General features: G+C 44.4%; 1 protein-coding gene across 6 annotated transcripts in view; it reads right to left on the reverse strand.

Annotated features, from left to right (window-relative positions):
* Window positions 1-461: 461 nt before the first annotated feature.
* LOC144668789 (CMP-N-acetylneuraminate-beta-galactosamide-alpha-2,3-sialyltransferase 4-like) overlaps window positions 462-23,041 on the reverse strand; it is a 171,771-nt gene continuing 149,191 nt past the window's right edge. For 5 of the 6 annotated variants that reach the window (XM_078531143.1, XM_078531162.1, XM_078531134.1 and 2 more), the window contains 8 exons: window positions 22,122-22,193; window positions 21,917-22,017; window positions 15,659-15,719; window positions 14,539-14,634; window positions 13,367-13,556; window positions 10,855-10,998; window positions 4,560-4,709; window positions 462-1,975 (listed from right to left, as the gene is read on the reverse strand). In XM_078531143.1, coding sequence (XP_078387269.1) covers window positions 1,886-1,975; window positions 4,560-4,709; window positions 10,855-10,998; window positions 13,367-13,556; window positions 14,539-14,634; window positions 15,659-15,719; window positions 21,917-22,017; window positions 22,122-22,193 — 904 coding nt within the window. In that variant the 3' untranslated portion in view covers window positions 462-1,885. The remainder of the gene's footprint in view (window positions 1,976-4,559; window positions 4,710-10,854; window positions 10,999-13,366; window positions 13,557-14,538; window positions 14,635-15,658; window positions 15,720-21,916; window positions 22,018-22,121; window positions 22,194-23,041) is intronic. The other variant, XM_078531179.1, reaches the window with a different exon arrangement.

Below are 23,041 nucleotides of genomic sequence, written 5' to 3' on the forward strand. Positions count from 1 at the left end.
GCTCCTGGAAATGTGGCTGCGTACTGAACCATCCGGGGGACCCGAAACAGGGAAGGTGGTTAAACAGTGGATTGTCAGTGGGCAGGAGGCAAATAACAAATTTTAGGAAAAGGATCCTAAAGATCAGTAAAATACCTGGGGACAGAGGAACTACTAGCCAGGCAGGGTCAGAGATGAGAGGACAGGAATTAAAATTCCAGTGAGCTCTTTGTAGTGCATAATAGAATTTTCACCCACGTACCAAAACACGAAGATTAGTTCCATTATCCCATACTCTCATCACAGGAACTTATGTTCATAAGATAGGGTAGGTCAGAAAGCTTTGTAGTCCCAATCCTCTGCTTCACTATGAGTGTGCATCGTCATTAGGAGAACAGAAATAACCCTCAAAAGTTCAAACTGAATGTAATTTTCCCCAACATACTCAATGTAGGTTACTTAAAAGAAAATCTAGACATTAATTACTTTTATGTCCACTTGAATTCCACTTTGGAAAACTTCAGACATTCAGAAGTCATTTTATTTTTTAAACTGAGAATCTCCAAATACATTCAGAGGTAGAAATTAGAGATAAGATTCCATTCAAAATGTTAAATCAACAGAAATGCTGTACAATACACTCAGCATATTCAATACTCGCCCATTTAGTGTGATTTTGTATAAACAACTTGCGCTTTTGAAGATCTGGAAAGAATTCCTCTGTCCAGTGATATTAGAGTACCACATCCAGTTTTTAATTGAAAAATTGCTACAGCACACTTAAAATACAATTCCTCCATGCTGAGAGTTACACTGAGACACAGCCACAATAAGCATCACCAGCTTTGGCTGCCTCAGCCATCTCACCCATGTGCTAAAATTTAACTCTTAAAAAGCAGACCCCCTCCACCATTGGCCAAACCAGGATTGGGCAGGCTCTCTCTAAATAATGACAACATGGCACCAGCAGATATTAAGTACAGTTTCCCAACACCAAGGCAAAGTTGACTAATCACTAGGGGATTCCAATCTTTCGATCCAAATCACTGGTATGAATCATCGCAAGTGGTAATGCAGCTGGACTAGTAATCCAGAGACCCAAGCTATTGTTCTGGGGGCATGGGTTCGAAACCCACCATGGCAACTGGTGGAGCTTGAATTCAGTTAATAAATCTGGAATATAAAGGTAGTCTCAGTAATGGTGATCATGAAGCCATCGTCGATTGTCGTAAAAAAAAAAATCATCTGGCCCACGAATACCCTTTGGGGAAGGAAATCTGTCATCCTTACCTGGTCTGGCCTAATGTGCCCTCTGAAATGACCCAATGTCACAAAGGAACTGGTGTTGTTGATTCATTGCTGCTCCAACTCTCAGTGGAATAAGACTAAACAAATTTCACAAGTAAAAGAGGGAGACAGAACAAAATTGTCTAAAATAGGGAGATCCATGCCTGGCCTGGTGTGGCAAAATAAAGCATAGTGGAGCTCTGGAAGGTTCTTGTTAAGTCTATGCGGTCCTTTTTCCAATAACAATTAACACAAGCTTTTCAGACCTAGTGTTCGAAACAGGAATTTTTTCTTTTGCATGGCTGAGAAATCAGATCTTGCATCTTCTGGCTCTTTACTTCCAATCTTGTCCACAGTTACTCTGGTCAGTGCCCAAAATAGCGTCTGAAGTTTGGCAGCCACATCAGTGCGAAGTAGAATCGCCTGCACTTGTTATGATGATCCTAGCAATGCCAGGGAGTTGCCTGTGCCAAGGGCAATGATTATTCCATCTGTCACCCAGCACAAACCAGAACAGAGTGCGCGCGCGAACTGTCCCCAGTCAGTAACCGGGGAAAACGCCGCAATCAGTGTTTTAAAAGCAATATAAATAAAACTTGCCACTCATTGGGAAAAAAAGTTACATCATAACAGTGAGGTATTTAATTGCTCCAGCATTCACCAGCTTCTTCAGAAACAGCTGCTCTTGTGTGACATTGTGCTCCGAGTTCTGCAAAAGTAAAGAGAAGTTGTCATAAAGGAGAACAGAACACCATGCTTATCCACTTGACCAGGAACAAATAACATACAATGACCTGGGTTGAGTGACGACACTACAGTTATTAAATCTCCTTTGCCCCAATCATGTTTGGAAAGTATTCCTTGGCTTGTTTTGTTCAATTCTGCCTTACATCACCAATGGAAAATTTTTAGACCAGACCAAGGCTCCATGGATGATCAGTCTCACATCACTACATAAATAGTTAATATTCAGGGGCCTTGTGCACAATCCCAATAAAATGACAGACCCTACACAACACTGCTGTTCAGGCAGTTTGTACACCTTTCTACGAGTGACCTTATCTCATACATCAGCTTACTTCAATGATTTTTGTCCCATTAAACAGAATCATTCATGATGCACTGGCACTACCCAACAGTGAAGCATGGGGGAAAGGAGCAAGTGGTACTGGGCATGGGAAAGTGCACAGGCAGAGTCATTGAATCATACAGCACAGAAAAAGAACATTCGGTCTATTTTGCCTGTGCTGGTTCTTTGCCAGAACCATCCAATTAGTTTCGCTCCCCCAATCTTCTACACAGTCTAAAATACATCTCCTTTCATGGATAAGTCATCATGTCTATTGACTAGTGGCTCTTTAGTTATGATAAAGTGCACTTAAGAGCACATTATACCTACAAAAGTCTCTTGTCTTCTCCAAACGGTGTTAAATATGTTCAAGCTAATATGAATCAAGTTTACTTATTTATAAATTGATACAGAAAAGTAGGTAGACACAACAAAAAATTCCTGCCAGGTTTCCAACACCACTGGGTTCATGATGTGCATTTCTAGCAGGTAAAGGGCAATGCTGGGAAAATGGAGGTGTAAAAATATTCTGAAAGGGTGTCATAAACAATAAAAATAAGTCAGTCCCCAAAACTTCTGAATGAAATGGACTTTCAAAAACTTCCCCAGTACAATGACATTGTGGACAGTGCAATTGCCAGGTCAACCTACAGTATCCATTTCATTCATCAGAACAGAAAGACACTGAGAAAAGTCTCCCAGTACAGATTCCAAACCCAAACTTCCTAGTTAAATAGCGGTTTCAAATATACCATAATATAAAAGCAAAATACTGTGGATGCTGGAAATCTGAAATAAAAACAGAGAATGCTGGAAAAACCCAGCAGGTCTGACAGCATCTGTGGAGAGATAAGCAGAGTTAATGTTTTGCGTCTGTATGACCCTTCAAAACATGAATTCTGTTTCTTTCTCCATAGATGCTGGCAGACCTGCTGGGTTTTTCCACCAATTTCTGTGCAAACATACCATGGTTTGACATGAGCAACTATGTTAATCCTTGGATAAGGCAAAATTCAATGGCAACTTCAACAAAGCTCCTAGGTTCTGGTACAGTGATAGGTTTAAGTGATGTGGCTAAGGATGACTGTGCTCTGACCTTCATTGTCAAGCTTTGCAGTAAAAAAGCAGCTTCCGCTTTAACAATAACTATTTCAAAACAGTAAGAGTTAAAACAGGGAATTGTCAAGGCATGGCGAGGATAACAAGCCCGCCTTTTATTACAGCTGACTATTTTTTGCATTACCAGGGATATGGCAGACTTGACCTCAAGGTAAGGGTAGATGTGTGTGTGGCGGGTGAGTTGGGCAGTTCGAGGTGTTGGGTGTGTGTATAGAATTTCAGCAGTTCCAGCTCTCCTCTCACTGTTTCCTGTTTGTTTGACTGACTGTGTAGAGATTGGCAGTGCTCTCTCATTGTCACTTTTACAGTCTGACTGGGCACTACCAACCCCGTGACTGAAACTAATACTAAGAGAAGCTGGCATTAATGCAGCACATTTCAAAATCTCAAGGCGTCCCAACTCGCTTCTCAGTCAACAAACTAGTTTTGAAATTTAGTCACTGTTGAAACAAAAAACAGCTGCCAATTCATGCATGGGCAAGGTTCCACAAACAGCAATGTAGTAATGATGGTGTAATCTGTTTTTAGCTGATGGCTGAAGGATAAATATTGGCCAGATCACCAGAATGAACTCCTCTAGTCCTCTTCGAAATAATGACACGGGATCTTGTACATCCACTGGAGGGGGCAGAAGGAGACCTGGTTTAACATCCGACAGCTGGCACCTCTGACAATGCAGCACTCCCTCAGTACTGCACAGGCGTGTTGGCCTAGATTTCCTGCTCAAGTCTCTGGAGTGAAACTTGAACCCACTGGCTCAGAGGTGAGGATGTTACATCCGTGAAGCAGCTGGAACCTTCACTGGCACGTTAAACTATAACAATGTTGTGACAAAGCGCCAAATCACCTTTACCCCTACCTTCCCTGCCCTTGGCCTTAGGCAAACATTCCCTTGTGTAAGCTGGGAGAATCAACCCGTACTGTATTGAGTCGCTGTTTAGTAGGGGCAGGATTCAGACAGATTAAACTGACCTTACATCACCATCGGGGTTCAAATCTGACTGATAGGAAACTCCAGGCCATTTTATAAATGGACATGTCACATGTCAGAGATATACACTGGGTGGAAACCTTAAGGTAGAACTTGAATCCATCAGATACTTACAGACATTTCTTTCATGGTAGTTTTGCCATAGTAGTGAATGGGACTATTTTGTTGACTCAGTGGATAACCAAAGCCGGCAACATGGACCTCATCGCAATAGTTCAGAGCCACGGTGATGGCTAGAAATCCAGTGGTGGGGTGCACTGGTTTCTGTAAGTACAGAAAAGAACATTGAAGTGAGAGATCGCGATCCTGTGATGGATTGGCTGGCAGCTATGCTGGCACTATATCGCCTGTCTCCTTTACATCTCAGTAATAATAAAAGCAAAATACTGCAGATGCTGGGGATGTGAAATAAAAACAGAAAGTGCTGGAAAAACTCAGCAGATCTGGCAGCATCTGTGGAGACAGAAACAGGGTTAATGTTTTGAGTCCAATTTTCCTTTACTATCTCACTTAGCCCCAATTACTATAGGTATCATAACTTTGCAATATATATATCCAATGTGACAACTGAGAGCAATGGATCAGAGATAATGAAGTAAAATATTTTGCTGAATTAACTGTTAGACCAAAGATACACAGTGAGTAACCCTTACCCTGTTGAATAAACAGTTACAGTATGAGTGGTGACCTGAACATAAGAACTAGGAGCAGGAGTAGGCAATTCAGCCCCTCGAGCCTGCCCCGCCATTCAATACGATCACGGCTGATCTCATTTCAGCCTCAACCCCAATTTCCCGCCCTCTCCCCGTAACCTTTCAACCCATTACTAATTAAAAATCTGTCTATCCCCTCCTTAAATGTATTCAGCGTTCTGGCATCCACTGCATTCTGAGGTAGTGAATTCCACAGATTCACGACCCTTTGAGAAAAGTAATTCCTCCTCATCTCTGATTTAAATCTACCACCCCTTAGCCTCTTGTTCTAGAATGCCCAACAAAACATCTGCTCCATGTCTATTTTTTCTATCCCCTTTAGCATCTTATATACCTCAATTAGATCTCCTCTCATCCTTCTAAACTCGAGCGAGTATAGGCCTAAACTGCTCAATCTCTCCTCATAAGACAAGCCCCGCATCTCTGGAATCAATCTCGTGAACCTCCTCTGAACCGCCTCCAATGCAACTACATCCTTCCTCAAGTAAGGGGACCAAAACTGTGCACAGTACTCCAGGTGCGGTCTCACCAATGCCTTGTACAGTTGCAACAACACTTCCCTATTTTTACACTCTATTCCTTTAACAATAAATGCCAAAATTCCATTTACCTTCCTTATTACCTGCTGTACCTGCATACTAGCTTTCAGTGATTCATGAACGAGGACACCCAGATCCCTCTGCACTGAAGTATTCTGAAGTTTCTTTCCATTTAAATAATAAGTTTCCTTTCTATTCTTCCAACTAAAATGGATAACCTCACACTTATCCATCTGCCAAATTTTGGCCCATTCTCCTAACCTGTCCATATCCATTTGTAAATTTCTTATTTCTTCATTGCAACTTACTTTCCCACCTATTTTGGTGTCACCTGCAAATTTAGCTATAGTACCTTCTATCCCTGAATCCAAGTCATTAATATAGATGGTAAACAGTTGGGGCCCAAGGACCGAACCCTGTGGCACCCCACTAGTTACAGCTTGCCATCCAGAAAAAGACCCATTTATCCTGACTCTCTGCTTTCTGTTGGTTAGCCAATCTTCGATCTAAGCTAATATATCACCCCTAACTCCGTGTGATCTTATCTTGTGTATTAATCTTTTGTGTGGCACCTTATCAAAGGTCTTCTGGAAGTCCAGATACACTACATCTACAGGATCCCCATTATCCAGTTTGCTTGTCACATCTTCAAAGAACTCGAGCAAATTAGTCAAACACGATTTACTCTTCATAAAACCATGCTGACTCTGATGGATTGCATTTTGACTTTCCAAATGCTCCATTACTACTTCCTTAATAATGGATTCCAACAATTTCCCAACGACAGGCGTTAAACTAACTGGTCTATAGTTTCCTCCTTTCTGCCTCCCCCTCGCTTTTTGAATCAGGGCACTACATTAGCATTTTTCCAATCCGCTGGAGCCTTTCCAGAATCCAGGGAATTTTGGGATATTATTACCAATGCATCCACTATCTCTGCTGCCACTTCCTTTAAGACCCTGGGATGTAGGCCATCAGGTCCTGGGGACCTGTCACCCTTTAATCCCAATAGTTTGCTCAGTGCTTTTTCTCCAGTGATGGTGATTGTTCTAAGTCCCTCCTTCTCTATATCCTCTGCTCTACCTGTTACTATTGGGGTGGTATTAGTGTCCTCCACGGTGAAAACTGAGGCAAAATATTGATTAAGCGTCTCTGCCATTTCTGCGTTCCCCAGTATTAACTCCCCAGTCTCATCCTCCAAGGGACCAACATTCACTTTAGCTACTCTCTTTCCTTTTATATACTTGTAAAAGCTTTTGCTATCAGTTTTTACATTTTGTGCAAGTTTTCTTTCATAATTTACATTTGCTCTTTTTATTATATTTTTTTAGTAACCCTTTGTTGATCTTTAAAAGTTTCCCAATCTTCCAGCCTGCCACTGGCCTTTGCAATTTGGTATGCCTTAGTTTTTGCCTTTATGTTATCTTTAACTTCCTTGATTAGCCATGGGTGCTTTTTCCCCCTCTTACCATCTTTCTTCCTCTTTGGAATATATTTTACTTGGGAGAAATTGAATATCTCCTTAAATATCTGCCACTGTTCATCAACTGTCCTACCTTGTAGTCTTCCTGCCTAGTTCACTAGGGACAAATCTGCTCTTATGCCTATGTAGTTACTTTTGTTTAACTCCAGAACACTAGTGTGGGACTCAAGTTTCTCGCTCTTTAAACCTCTTTAACGAGGTCTTTAAAATCATGAAAGGGTATTGTAGGATAGACAGAGATTTTTCTCTCGTGGGTTTTGTGGATGGATTTGTGGACTTTTGAAGATTTGTGGAGAAATCCAAAACTAGAGATCATAAATATAAGGTAGTCACAAATAAATCCAATCGGAGAAATTTCTTTATCCAGACAATGGTGAGGATGTGGAACTTGCTACCACAAGACGTGGATGAGGTGAATAGCATGCGTGCGTTTAAGGGAAAGCAAGATATGTACATGAGGAGGAAATGAATAGAAGGATATGTTAATATGGTTGAACAATAGGGTTGGAGGAGGCTGGTGTGCAGCATAAACATCGCACAGACCAGTTGGGCCAAATGGGCTGTTTCTGTGCTGCTTCTAAGTGACTCTATTTAATTGATAATTCTGTATACACCTTGAGTGCCGCTTACCTTGCTGAATAAACAGCAACTCCACTCTGGTTACATGCTAAATGCCAACACTGTTGCCTTAACCCTTACTTTCCAAAAAAACATGGGCTCCACAGTCACACAACAAGATACGTGTTACATTAATAGGTAATGAGACACTTTTCAACAATGCCTTTGTATTTTCAGTATTGCTGAAAAAAGGCATTTTGTCGAAGCTTTTCATCTTGCACTCATCAGGACAAGAATACCAATGTCAGGGGAAGCAACAACTTTATACTGTATGAGGAGGGAGTGCTGCTTGGTTGGCAAGTGGATTCTGATTGGTAGAGGAGTTGCCATGGAGAATGCACCAGTTAATGGTGACTGACAGTTAACTGCCAAGTATTGTTTGAAATTTAAACCAGGCAGCTTGACTCTGATTGGTCAAGACATTGCCCTGAGCAATGAACCAACGAATGGCTATCTCTTATTTTCTTTAGCTGAAACAGGTGCAATGTATGTACATGTTCGTTCTGTCTGCAAAGAACAGGAATAATATTATTCCAGTACATGCAAATGTGCCACACTGCGAGCCCGACTAACAATCTTAAATTGGTTGTCAGTGTACTTTTTAGCACACTGAGGATTATTTAGCAAATGTTATCCAATTGCGGAATCACATCTAATGTTGGACACTGTGTTTTGAGTTTTGCAAGCACGGCCTGGTTGGGTACAGTCTGTACTTTGCCCGTTGCGAAGAGACATGCGGAAGGGACAATTTGTTTGAAACAATCCGCCAGTCTTTGGGACGTACGACCTACATACCTAGCATCACACTGGCATTGAAATTCATATGCCACATTACTCATTTGTGTGATAGGCAGAATGTCTTTTTGGCTTGATGGCAGCATCCTGTTAGTGGCAAATACCACTCGTGTTGCCACTACATAGCAGCAGCGTGAAACAGCTAGTTTTACCTGTTGCCCAAATTTTGAGATACCTTGCCCTTCCACAGTAATCTGAGATAGACTGGGTACAACAACAACTACTACTTGCATTTACACAACTATGTTTAACATAGAACAACGTCCCAAGGTGCTTCACAGGAGCATTATCAAATAAAATCTGACATTGCGTCACAAAGAGATATAAGGACTGGTGACTGAAAACTTGGCCAAAGAGATGGTTTCTAATGAGCATCTTAAAGGAAGGAGAGGAGCAGAAGCAAAGAGGCTTATGGGATTCTAGAAGGTAACAAAAGAAGAAAATTTTCAGCTGATGGAGGTGAAAGGTCAATGTGCCTAGGTGGAAGGTAAACACCAACAATAACTGGTTGGACTTATCAGGAATACATGGTTCATCATTTATATGTTTTAGAATATAACTTGTGGTTTTGGGAATTAATGTTTTAACTGTAGAGAATGGGAGGGGGGAGAAAACTAATTTGAAACGGGTAAACATCAGATGAAAATGCAACCCTAACAAGCCTGAGTTGATTACAATTCAAATAAGGGGTTATGTGTATCGAAAGGCTGGGCAATGTTGACTTAAAATGTCAGAGTAGAAGAGTAAGAGTCATAAAACAGCGGGTGAAGAAACTTAAACCATGGATGACCTTTTGGGGGAGACATGATGTTTGCAATCCTTGCAGTAAGGGCAGTCCAAAGAGATGTGTTTGTTTTGTGATTTGAGCTAAATTAGTTAGAAAGCATTTGGTAAACCCTGAAGGGTTATAAAAACCATTTCTTGCTATGGATCAAAGAAGACATTTTAAACAAGGGATATTTAACCTAAAGGACTGTTTGAGAACATCCCACAACAGATGCTAAGTTGTCATGGAGATGAGCGGGGCTTAGGGAGATTCTCTGGTTTTAATTCATCTGGATGCTTGCTGAGTGAGTTAGTTTTTGCAACTTGGATTTTGTGTGGTGTAGTTAACTGAGAGGAGATAGCCAAAGTAAAACATAGTTAGTTAGTCCTGCAGTTTAAGCAGAGAAAATGCTAACTTCATCACTCATCACATGGAATGCAGGTGAGGCTTAATCTCAGTTTAGATTTCATGAGGGAGCAGAAATTGGAAGAATTGTTCTAGCTTGCAACTACAAGAAAAATCTACAGTGGTCCTCACAGAGTCTTGTGGTAAAAGAAAGCAACCAGCAGATTAACTTGAAAGCATTGAGAAAATAGCCAGAACAAGGAACTGAGGCATCACAGTCAATCTTTGGCAAACAAAAGCTTTATCTCTGAGGACAGCTGGAACTGAGGAGGTTTAATTTCCAGAGCAATACGGCATACTTATGAGTTGTCCCTACAGAAGTAAGTAACTTTAAGATTGATGTGTCTTATAAGGAAAATGCTTGGGAGGAAGGAAGGAGTAAAACTGAATGTATAACATCTTTAGTTATAATTTATAGTGCCAAGACTGCTTGTTTTGTTTAATTCTTTTAAATGCAATAAAGTTTGTGTTTTTTTGGAAAACATGGAATCTTATGGTGTAGTTTTGTTAATAATATTACTAGACGTTTGGATTTCTCCTTAAATGTTATCAGTCCCTAACAGAATTGTAACAGATTGTAAATTCTTTGCACTAACCCAGGCCTGAGAAACTAAAGGGTAATGAGAGCTTCACCAGTTCCACGAACAGCACTTCAAACTCATAAGTCCACCACCTTCAACAGTCACCCCCTCCACCACTGGTGCACAGTGGCAGCAGTGTGTACCATCTGCAAGATGCACCGCAGAATCTCACCAAGGCTCCTTTGACAGCAGCTTCAAAACCTGTGACTTTGACCACCTAGAAGGACAAGGGCAGCAGAAGTATAAGAACACCACCACCTGCAAGTTCCCCTCCAATCCACACAACATGCTGACTTGGAACTATATTACTGTTCGTTTACTGTCGCTGGGTCAAAATCCTGGAACTCCCTCCCTAACAGCACTATGGGTGTACCTACACCACATGGACTGCAGCGGTTCAAGGAGGTAACTCACCGCTACCTTCTCAAGGACAATTAGATGGGCAATAAATGCTGGCCTAGCCAGTGACACACAAATCCTGTGAAATAATTAAAAAAAAATGTCCTTACCTTCTTGGACTTGGGAGGCAACTTCACTGGAATCTTCAGTAATTTGGTAGCAGCTTGGCGAATGTAATAAGGGTTGAGGATCCGGATATTAGAAGGATTTGCTTCCCATATCAAGGGCGGAGGCTTCCAAAATCCCTTCCTAAACTAGAACAAAAAGAAATAGTGCAGGTTTAGGGCAAAGAGTTGAAGCGACAATAATCATTAATACTCAACTGCTGATGAGTTAATGAAGTGGAAGGTGGTCAGCAGAACCTCTTAAGTTCCTTCCATATAAAGCCACAAAGGCAGAAGTGTCCATGGGTCCAATAAGCTGGAGCCACCTGAGCTGTATACTGATCAGGAGGAGGCCATTCAGCCCCTCGAGGCTGTTCCGCCATTCAATTAGATCATGCCTGATCTATGACCTACCTCCATTTGCCTGCCTTGGTTCAAAATCCCTTAGAACCCTACAAAATGAGGGGCAGTCACACTCATTGAGTGAGAAATGAGTTCCAAATCTGCCTCATATGTTTATGATTCAATTTTGATTGCAGGTTTCCTTTTAAATGAACTGGTATTTTGTGGACAGTCTTTCTTCTTCAGCAACCATCTACACTGGTCATCGCCAATTGCATTATTCTTCCTCAAAAGGAAGAAAGACTGCACATCCCAACACTCCATTTCGGTGGGGTCAGACAGCCATAATTGAGGTAATCTGGATTGATCCCAACTCCAGAACGTGCGCCAGGAGAAGGTCAGCATATTTTATTTCCCATAGTGGTGTTGATCTGCTTTAGTTAGAATCGATTCTGCCCTATCTCTTGATGAGCAATCCAGTCTATTCCACTCCCCACACAACTGATCAAAGTGCATGGGAAATTGCCAAAGAGCTCAGGCATCAGCTGCTAGTGCTGTTGAGAATTGCACTGCTAATGAAAGTTAGCACTAAACAGTAATGACTAACATCACGTTGGCTAACAGGGAAAGAGCAGGCAGTGAGGGCACCATCCAAGTCTACGCCGAGTGTGGATCATCATTGATCCCACTTATGGCCTCAGCCAAAATGTCAATAATGTTTTTTCTCAACCTTTTGAGAATCAAGGTTTCCAATCTTGGGAGCTGAAAAGCCAAGATGCGGATTGCAGAACAGCCATGATGAGGGGAAGTCAAGCAAGGAAGGTAATTAGCAAGGCAAATTAAATGAATACATTCCGTGCACTGTCTGAAAGCATTCCATCAGGAAGCCATTTTGAATCCAGCCATAAACCATGCCAATGACACAAAACTTTGTGCAAAAATCCTCTGCCACTAGTTTATGTCTGACAGTTTCCACTGGACCACAGGACACATTGGGCCATAACTTCCAAGGATTGTCAAGCACAGTCAGATTGCTAATCTGCTCCTTTTCACTTAGACTAAAATGCGGCCGCACCTTTCTCGCTCAACCTTCCGACGTGGGCCGGGTGAGAATAGTGCAGTGCAACATGATCCCACGGCCCTACTGTTGAGTCCAGTAGAGTCGGACGAAAGGAAGATATGCCCCTTTTTTACAGCAGTAGATGCTGTAAAGCAGGCAAGTTTAAAGGTCCAGCCACTTTGAGAAACCAGGGAGAAGATAAGCACGTAAGGTAAATGGGTAGGATGGGGGGAGGGTGACGTTGGGGGTAGGATGGTGGGAGGGTTGGGTGGTCAGCGGCGGGGGTGGGCTGGTCGGGTGGTGAGCGGGGTGGTCAGGTGGCGGGGGGGTGGATGGGTGGTCAGTTGGGAGCGGTTGGGTGGTCAATTGGGGGGTGTGATCAGTGTGGGGGGGGCATCAGTGAGGGTAGTTGGGGGGGTGAGGCTGTAATCATGGAATTTGTGGGGTAGTCCGGGGATTACGAGGGCAGTTGGGAGGGCGTGGTTGGGGGGGTCGGAGGGGGGTCAGGAAGATTATCGGAGTGTCGGGAACATAATCGGGGAAGTGGGGGATAGTTAGGGTGTCCTGTGGGGGGCCGGGGTTAATTGGGGGTCAGGAGGGTAATTGGGGTGTTGGGAAGGTAATCGGTAGGGTGGTGGGGGTAATCAGGAGGTCAGGAAGGAGATTGGGGTTCGGGGGATGTCAGGAGGGCAGTCGAGAGTCAAGGGGGTAATCGAGGGAGTGGAGGGGTTGGTTGGGGGGTTGTCAGGGGGGTAGTTGGGAGATCCAGTGGGGGTGGGTCGGGAAGAGAGGCAGTACTATAGTTAGTCAGGAGTTAGAAGTGGTTTTAATTCTTCTAACTTTTCCTGGGTAACTATTCCTGTAAAATCGGAGTGTCTGATGGTTCCCAGCGCAGGGTAATTGCCCAACGGAAGTCTGAACTTCCCAGGCAATTTCCGCTCAATCCTTATGCTGGAACTTCCGGGAGGGTGGTGGGAGGCTCCCACCCTGGGTATGATGCCCTGGAGATTGGACGTTAAGGGCCACCAGACGTTAAGCTCAGTGGAAATTCTTCGTTGGTAGTCAACTGACACCACAAGTTGGCACAATCCTCTATCAGAATAATCCACACTCAACTCTTCTTTCATTATACAGGATCTCCTTCAGCCATTGGGCATCCACTTGCTTGAAGGGTAAAAACACATGCAGCGTGCTAGGGTTGTTTTCGATATTCGGTTCCTTGGCCGCTGACTCAGGATAAAAGAACCTCAAAGTGGTCTTGCTGCCGACATCCTTCTCATAGCCTCGGACAGGAGCATCGTTTATTCTGTGGCAATAAACCAGAAAACAATTTATAAGTCCACATCCTGACCTCTGCACAACATACTGCCCTCTTTTATCAGAGGTGTGCTGTCTGCAAGTTACCTTTTTTCCTATACCGCACCTTGAAGGTTCTTTCCTCTGGAACTTATGCCTCTATGCCTGAGTATCCTCCTTCAGCTAATGATAGTCAACCACAACTCAGTGAGGGCAGTCCCCTTCGCCCCCACAGTCACCAAGCCTTCTTTCATTCTGTCTCTCTGCATTATTTGAAGATTGAAAACTTACAGCTCTGTAGTAATTATGGTTTTGATAAATGTTGGGCTGTAGCTTTAAGGACAGTCCTGAGATGTAAGATCACATGACCTGTGTAAACCAATGTGTTAGCAGCGCAGGCTACCTCCACAGTCAGTGTAGAGATAGAGATGGAGTTGAAAGCACATGTATAGTTGCTGCTGGCTGTATTGTGAATAAATGTAATGTTTCCACTTAGACATCCTGGTGTTAAAATGTCTCCATAGCCTCATCTCTCCCATCTCTGTAAATACCCTGACCCTACAACTCAGCTCCCCTGTAATTCTGGCTTCTGAAACATGCTTGGTTACCTTTGCTCCACTATTGGCGCACACTCAGCCCTAAGCTCTGGAACTCCCTCTCTCTCATCCCTTAAACACTCTGTATACCCTACCTCTAGTCTCTTAATGTGCCTCGGTGTCAAATATAGTCTGGTTACCCTCCTGTGAAGGACCTTGGAATATTTTACTTCATTAAGGATGCCAAATAAGTGCAAGTTGCTGTGTTCACCTTGAATCCAAGGAAAGGCATTGAGAATTCCTTCAGTGAAGGTGGAAAGAAGATTGGGACAGAAAGCGTTCCAGGATGCACTTGCATCATATTTAGGTAGTTCACCTGCCCACTCACACACAGAGAGAGAAGAAAATATATCCAGAAAAAGTTGACAAAAATCACAGCAGTTGCACAGCACTCACCGAATAACGATATCATATTCGTTAATTGTTTCTCCGAGGGAACTGTTTCTCAGCGTGTGTCCATTGCCGATGATAACACATTTCTTACAAGCCAACCTGGCAAAAGACAAGAGAGCTTCAACAAACAGGAGCTGCTCAGTACAATGACTAAGTAACTACACTACCTGTAACAGCTGACAGTGCAAAAGGTGGCCATGCGGCCCATTTAACTGTGCTTATGCAATCGAAAACTAATCCCACTGCCTTGCTCTTTCCCCTTTGACCTACATCTACAATTTATCTACTTCTCCCTTTAAAAATACAATGGTCTAAACTATTTCCTCTGCCAAAGCATTCATCTCTGAAACAGACAATTCGAGGAGTGTGACCTAATTCTAACTTCATTTATGACTACCTGCTGCATCTGGTATCTTCATCTCCTACAGGTTACTTCTCCGTGTTGGACTATCAGATTCTTGCCACTCAGAGCTGACTACACAGTCGCATCCAATTGAAACTGGATATGACAGTAGTCAAAGAGAGCTTCAACTACATAACACATCCGCTCATTCCCAGTTGGAGTATTATGGTCTGTTCCGAGCTCCACACTTTAAGGAGGGCCTGAATGCATTGGAAGAGATTTCCTCGGCAGGCTGAGCGACGACAGTTATGTGGAGAGACTGGAGAAAGTGGACTTGTTTTCCTTAGAGCAGAGAAGGTTTAAAGGAGATTTGTAAGAGGTTTCAAAGGTCACAAAGGCTTTCAATAGAGTAAATAAAGAGCAACTGTTTCCAATGGTTGAACAGTGGACAATCAGAAGGTAACAGATTTAAACGAGATTAACTAAAGAAGCAGAGGTGACATGAGGAAGACCTTTGTCACATGATGAGTAAGTAGAATGCACTGACCAATAGGATTGGTTTAATAGTAAGATCCCAAAGGAAATTGGAAAAATACCTGAAAAAGAGAAAAAAATCACAAGGATATGGGGAAAGAGCAGGCAACTGCGATGAACTGGATTGCTCTTTGAAAGAGCCAGTACAGACTCAATGGGCCAAATGGTCTCCTTCTGTGCTGTACAATGAACTACATAAACAGTCAGATACAACATATCAACATGCCTCAATGATGAAGGGCTTACCTGCTTATACTTTCAGGCATTTCATACTGTATTCTGGCCAACACCTTGTTAATAGATTGTTCTGGAAAGAAAGTGAAAGGTTCACAATGACACAATCATCTGGAGGGGTTTGTTTGTCCTTTCCCCACTTTCTCCTCCCACCGGGACTAATTTACACCCATTTTATTTGTAAATGGTACTGAAAACAACATGTCAAGTCTGAGGCTGGACAACCTCTGAATCTGTCCATTCCCCTCTCCTCAGTTTTGAACACTTTCCAAAATAAACCAAACAGGTTCACAGCTCATAGGCCTTTCTGTCCATCGGTGCCAGCTCCATACCTGAACTATCCACTTTGATGATTTCTCTTTACCCTGCATATCTTTTAATAATTTCCTTTGAGTTTTTAGAATAGGTCCTTTACGAACTAGGCTGCAATAGCTTACACAGACACATAGAAAGCTCACCTCGCACAAGGAGACCTCTCAGCCCATCATGACTGCACTGGCCAAGAATGAGTTATCCAGCCTATTCCCATTTTCCAGCTCCTGCTCCATAGTACTGTAGGCTGCAGCACTTCAGAAGCACATCCAACTATTTTTGAAATACGATGATGGTTTGTGCTTCTACCAGGCTTTCAGAGAATGGCCAGAATTTTACCTCAGGGTGTGCCGAAGTTCGGCGCAGCCGGAAGCGGACATAAAACCCGCTTCCGGCCAAGGTGGCGCTATGAACGGGATCTTACCCTGGCTGGCCAATGAACGGGCAGCCAGCATGAAACACGCCCGGAGAAAGGCTCAGCGCTGCTGGTGGGGGCGAGAAGAGGGTGGGTGCCGATGTCACCGTGGGTGTTGGTGAGCGCTCCCACTGAGCTCCCTGAAGGCAGACAGCTGCCCCAGGGAGCTGCAGACCTCCAAATAGAAAAATGCTGCAAAAAATGCCCCATGCAGCACAATCAAGCACCCGACAGCATACCTCATTCAAAAAAAATAATGTCCCCGGATATTTCTTTTTATTTTAAATCTGAACAGAGGTTTCATCAAAAATGTAAAGCCCGCCTGGACGACTGGCCTGTCCGCCAACGGTAACGTTGGACGGGCCACAAATTGATAATTGGGCCATTAATGCCCGCTTAATTGTTGAGGGCGCACTTCCGGCTTTTGCGCCCGCCCTGCCGAGCGAAATGTCGCGCGGGTGCTGCGATGACGCCGGGACGCTTGCTGGGATCTTACGGCCGGTCAGGTTGGGTGCGTGCCCAACCTTCGGGTCGCAACATTCTGGCCAATGAGATCCAGATCAGAACCACCCACTGAGCGAAAAAGTTCCTCCTCAGATTTAAAGTAATTGGCAGAAGGAACAGAGGGAAACTATATCCCCCTGGTTATTGACCTCTCCACTAAGGGAAATTGGTTATTCCCATTCACTATGTCTAGACCTCTTCTCATTTTGTGATGCTTCTGTTTCTTGTGATAATATAAATTCCGTCCGTCTTACACGTGAAAAGATTTATTTTCAAACCCCTGTTGTGGCAGTTGGCAGTTTCAATGCACAGGTCTCCGGAGCAAATGGTGACTTTTTGAAGGCCAGAATTTCACCTGCCCCTTGGGAGGTGGGCGAGAGGGGGATGGGGGGGGTGGGGCGGGACATTAAAATGGTAGGGAGCAGTGGTGGATCCCACCATCGGGGAACTTTATTGATGGTACGACCAGAGCGCCCCCCCCCCCCCCCCACCCCCCCACCTCCCCCCCGCCAAGGAATCAACCCTCCCACCACCTGGGGAGGCTGCCAGCTAAGGCAGCACCCTGGGGTGGGGGAAGAATTTTTGAAGCAAAAAGGGGGCTGTGGGCAGCCTCGGCAGCCCCAATGATACCCCTCGGAGGAGTTACCCCTCCATTACTTGGCCCTGGAATTGATTTTAATGATTTATTTCCTCCCCTACCTATTGTGCGCTGCAGGTCCCCTGCCTACCTCAGCAGTGGCCACCGTTCCTGGTGGCGCTGCTGAGCCTGCAGCCCTCTGATTGGGCCGGCAGTTCTCGGTGGGGGGGTGCAGGCAGCCATCTTGAATAGGATGGCAGCCCTGGTGGCAACCACTTAATTGGTTGCCACTCGTAAAATTCAGAGGGATAGCCCTCTGTGCATGCCAGCGACACACGTATCCTGCTGCTGTCAGATCATCCGCCCAATTGGCAAAATCCAGGTCACAGAACCCGCGGGAAGGACGTAAAGGGACACGATTTCTGTTCAAACGTGAGGTAATTTTATGAAATAGTTTTCCCCAATTCCCACACGAGCTCCCGAAGAAGAACCCTCCGCACCAGAAGTGCAATTTTATAAGCTTCGAGTCCGTGCTATAAAAAACATTCACACCAGCGACCTCATGCAGAAGGCAGAAGAATGTTAACATTAAAAAAAACAACCCTGCAGCCCAAAAATAAAAGATGCTTCAGGCGACACAACAGAATAAAACTGAATGCGATGAATCCTTGCCAAGAGGGTTATGGCTTTACAATCCCACAAAGGGGCTTCGATAGAATAAGTAAGGAGAAGATATTTCCACTGGCAGGGAGACCAGTAACCAGATGACACAGATTTAAGATAATTGGCAAAAGAGCGAAAGGCCAGATAGAGAGATGACTCTTTCACACAGCAAGCTGTTATGATCTGAAATGCAGAGCTGAATTTTGTGCAGGCTAGAAGTGCCGACACCAAGGCTAAAAGTAGGAGGCGACTCCGCTTCAGCAGGACCCGGTGAGTCATTTCGCCAGTGGCACCCCAATCAGAGAGCTGGTAGCTCAGCAGCGCCACCACTGCAGTGGCCATTGCTGAGATTACAGCTGCAGGGAAAGACCGGTGTGGGGGGGCATCTGGCCTCAGCAATCAGCGGGAGAGTTGGTCACTGAACACCAATGGTGCCATTGCCACGAGAGGGGTGATTGTTGCTGGGTGGGCCCAACAGTGGGCCTTGTAGTGCCTATAAAAGACGGCTCACTCCCAGAACCCGCTTAGAGGTCTTCAGGTTCCACCCGGCGGTCTCCCCATATGGGGGCTAATCCTCCTGTCACGGACAGAATATATTTGCTCTCTTATTGCCCATAATCAATATGTTTTGTATGGAAAGAGGTGTGTCTTTTCTTACCCTTGGAGTGTGTATTCCAATTAAATAAATCAGCAGCAAGCTTTTGAGAGTTTAAAAAATGTTATTTATTCTGACATGCTAAACCTGAATTAACGCAATGTCACATGTCACATACTCAGTCTCATGCACATGCACTTAAACAGACACACACACACACACACACACACACACAAGGATTGGAAACAAGTAAAGATAGTTCACTATTACAGATTTCACTTAATTCAGTCTCTGATTTACGATTTCCAGTCTGGCCTGTGGTTTCTTGTATGGATTGGATGATTTAGAGTTGAAGTGAGGGATATGTAAAGCGAAGAGTTCAGAGCAGGTGGAAACCTTTTTTGCAGTCGAATATCTAGGAGGTTGATTCTCAGGTGAACTTTGAAACTGGAATAGGTTAAGTACTTTGGCTGTTTGATGACTTGCAGCTAGTTTAATTACATGTTTAACATGTGGGACATGTTTAATTGCATTTTTAATCCATTTATTTATTTATTTCAAAAGCGCTTCAATCTCCCTGAGGCAGCTTTGTGCCTCAGGTAGATTGAAGTGCTCTTTTGCGCGCAAGCATGAAGGAGCGCTGGCCCCGACTCTCCCTCCTCCCCTGCCCACACAGGTAGTGCTCAGCACTACCGCTCGCGTCTTATGCTGGGCAGGCCTTAATTGGCCCGCCTGCGTTAAACGGCGGCACGGAGCTGATCGCGGGGTGCGGTCGGTTCCACGGTTGCTTCCACCCGCTTCCGCTGAGTCTGTCTGTCACTGAAAAAATTCTGGCCATACAGTCTAGGAGTCCACTGACTCTGTGTTTTGAGTAAGCTTCGAACAACAGCAGGCATAAACTCCACAGGGGGTGCTGCCTGGAGATGTCCGTTCCAGGGGGAAGGTCCCACATGGTTATTCGATTCGGAGCTTTCCAGAAGCTTGATAGTCTGTGTTGAATAAGCAAAAGTCACCTGACTGCTTGGCAGCCTCCTTAACAGTTCATCAGTGTCCATTTTAAAATAGAAGACAGTTCCAGAAACTTCGATATGAACAAAGAGTCCATCTTTAAAGTTATTGAATAGGGCATGCCTTCAATTGGCATAACGCTTTCGATGTTTGCAAAATTGCTACAGAGGTGAGAAGTGGCCCTTCTTGGGCACTTAAGTGGCTTAACTGGCCTCCCAGCGAGGGGCCGATCTGCCAGCATTCCCACCGCTGGCAAAATGGTATGACAGCAGGATGACATCAGGGAGACACCACCACCACCCCACCCCCTCCACACCATTTTACCAGCCCTCCCACCTCTCAGCTCATCCCCAGTGGGCTGGGGAAATCCTAGCTGCAATGTCTGAAAGGGTGGTCTCAGCTGATTCGAGAATCGTTTTCAAAGGGAAAAGGAAATGTTTGCAGGCCCATAGGGAGAAACAGCACGGTGAAACTCATTGGATAGCTTTTCCAAAGGGCCAAAGAGATTTGATAGGTCGAATAGCCTCCTTCTGTGCTCTATCAGTTTATGACCATAGAGGGTGCTACCCAATAAACTGTGTCGACTGTCAGACTGTTCACAGCTAAATGATTCGCTTTAACTTATCAGGGCTATTGTTAAGGGACGAGTTTTTAAAAGCCTAACACATTGGACATATGTTTAATTTTTGGGGCATTTTTCGGGGCTGTTAAATATGTCCACAAAAGCTTGGCAGCATCAGCTATGCTTTGCAAGTGTTCTGCAGCCTGTTCCACATTACTACTGGATGGTTTTCAATGCTGTACAATTTAATTTTTTATTGCTTTTTTTGCAATTTGCAATTAAGGTCAAGCATGACAATATTGTGAGAGCCAGAACACTTTCTTATTTTAGGCAGACATGCGTTAAGTACCCCCAGATCAGGTACAATGCGTTCCCAACCAAAATGAAACTCCAAACAAAAGCAGAAAATGCTGGGAAAACTCAGCAGGTCTGACAGTATCTGTGGAGAGAAAGACAGATTAAACATTTCAAGACCGTATGACTCTTCTTCAGAAACTCCCTCTACTCTCTCCCAACAACCTCCTTCAATTCCAACCTCATAACGATCAGCTCCCCTAACACACCAGTGAGACATTCTGCCCCAGAACAGATCCCTTAGAGTCTGACACATTTCAAGTCAAAGTATGGCCTAATTTCACACTGTGGGACTACCCCTACTGGAAGCCCCATACTGCAAACGGTAGAGAATTTCACCACTACGGTCCAGTCTGATTGCGGTTTGTCTATATGATCTGGAAAGAAATAAATTAGTGAATTTAAAAGGATATTTCATTAATAAACATAGTCTACTCCAGTACAACACAGGCAGAGGCACAGTTAAGGCTGTACAAATGTCAAGCCATGACCAGATCCTGAGCTCAATGTAGTACATTACAGCCAAGGCCAACTGCAGCATAATTTCACCCTATCCCTAAAAATGAGGGAGGGGGGTGTTAGAAGCCACACAGAGGGGATATGGATTCACCTCAGCATCTGTCACTATGTTATCTCAGAAAGCTGCTGATAAATAAAGGAACATATCAAAAAAATGCGCAACTAAAACATCAGGGAAACGTACAAGACCATCAACTAATGGGAATCATAAGCTGCCTTGGGTAAATTGCTTCAGTCAGTGCTGCTCCCAAGAGTGTTTCATGGGCCTTCCCCCAGCCTGAACCTCAGTTACTATGAAGGATTCTCATGATAAGTCTGTGAGCAGATCCTCACGATGTACAAAAAGAATGAGCAACATCTGCCTGGTGGCCTCAGCCCACTGGATTGCTTCAAGTCCACTCCCAATGCTGTCAACAGTGTGCGAGATACACCCCCGAATATTCACTACTCACCTCTAAAACTACAAACCCATCCCTGCCAAGCATTCCTTCATTCCAAGGAGAGGTGGTGAGGCCTGCACAATGGACTCATTGGACACAATCATGGGGTGGGTGGGGGGAGGGGGCGTGATCTGCTTGGTATTCCAGGTCAGAAGGCCCTTCACTGACCCTCATGAACGGATAGTGATTCTGCCAAAGCGGAAATTATGAGATGCCTGCTTGAAGGCATCTTCAAGCTTCAACATTCAACGAGATTTGCCTCACTCTCTGTTTTGAATATGGAGGAAATGAGGTCAAGTAAAATGATGAAAGGTTCCTCACCGCTGCCTTTAATTCCATACGGCAATTCATTGGCCTCAGGCTCTTTCTGCATCCACCACCTTTCATTTAAGCTCAAGAATAAATGAGTGTTTCTGGTGAAACTGAAAGAAAAATAAAAGCAGGAAATTAAGACTGGCAGAGACGCAATCAGGAAATTTGAAGCGTGGAGCTCAATGTGAGGCGAGGGTATAAAGAGGTGACTTACTTTGATATTACCTGCTTGCTGTATGTGTTTGAATACCCAATTTGGCAACTTGGTTTATCTTCCACACTGTAACTAAACAGAGACAAATTTTAAACTCTTGTAAAAAAAACTGCCACTCCACGAATGATGGGAACTAGATGGCATGGTCCATTAAACCTTGAACTTTTAACTCTGGCCTTCAACCCAGACCACCCTGATGGGATGAAGGACTCCCTCCCACTGAGGCCTGTCTAAAATAGCTTTGGACAGCCTCAATCCATGTCATAACTGAATTTCAACATTCACGCCCTCCACCACTGATGCACAGTGTGTACCATGTACAAGATGCCCTGCATCAACTCGCCAAGGCTCCTTTGATAGCATCTTCCAAGCCTCAAAGAACGAGGGCAGCAGACGCATGGGAATACCACCACCTGCAAGATCCCTTCCAAGCCACATACCACCCTGATTGGGAACAATATTGGTGCTCCTTCACTATCACTGGGTCAAAATCCTAGAACTCCCTTCCTAACAGCACTGCGGGTGTACCGACGGTACATGGACTGTAATAGTTCAGGAAGCAGGCACAGAATCACCTTCAAACGCAAGCAATGTATACTTCAAACATAGGCCAGAATTTTGCTTCGCGAGGTAGGGCACGCGCCTGACCCGAACGGGCGTAAGGTTGCGCGAGATGACATCGGGCAAGCGGCCTGACGTCACCACGCACTTGCGTGATATTTCGCTCGGTGGGAACATGCAAAAGTCGGAAGCGTGCCCGGCAACAACTAAACAGACAGCTAAGCCCATTAACGGCTCAACTGTCAGCGATTTTTTTGTTTCCTGTCCAACCTTACGGTTGGCAGCTGGGCCAATCGGCCAGGCGGGCTTTACACTTTTGCTCAAACCTCATCCAAGGGCGGGACAAAATCTCCGTTCAG

The sequence above is a fragment of the Cetorhinus maximus genome, chromosome 2 (genome assembly GCF_964194155.1).
Source record: "Cetorhinus maximus chromosome 2, sCetMax3.hap1.1, whole genome shotgun sequence".
NCBI lineage: Eukaryota > Metazoa > Chordata > Chondrichthyes > Lamniformes > Cetorhinidae > Cetorhinus > Cetorhinus maximus.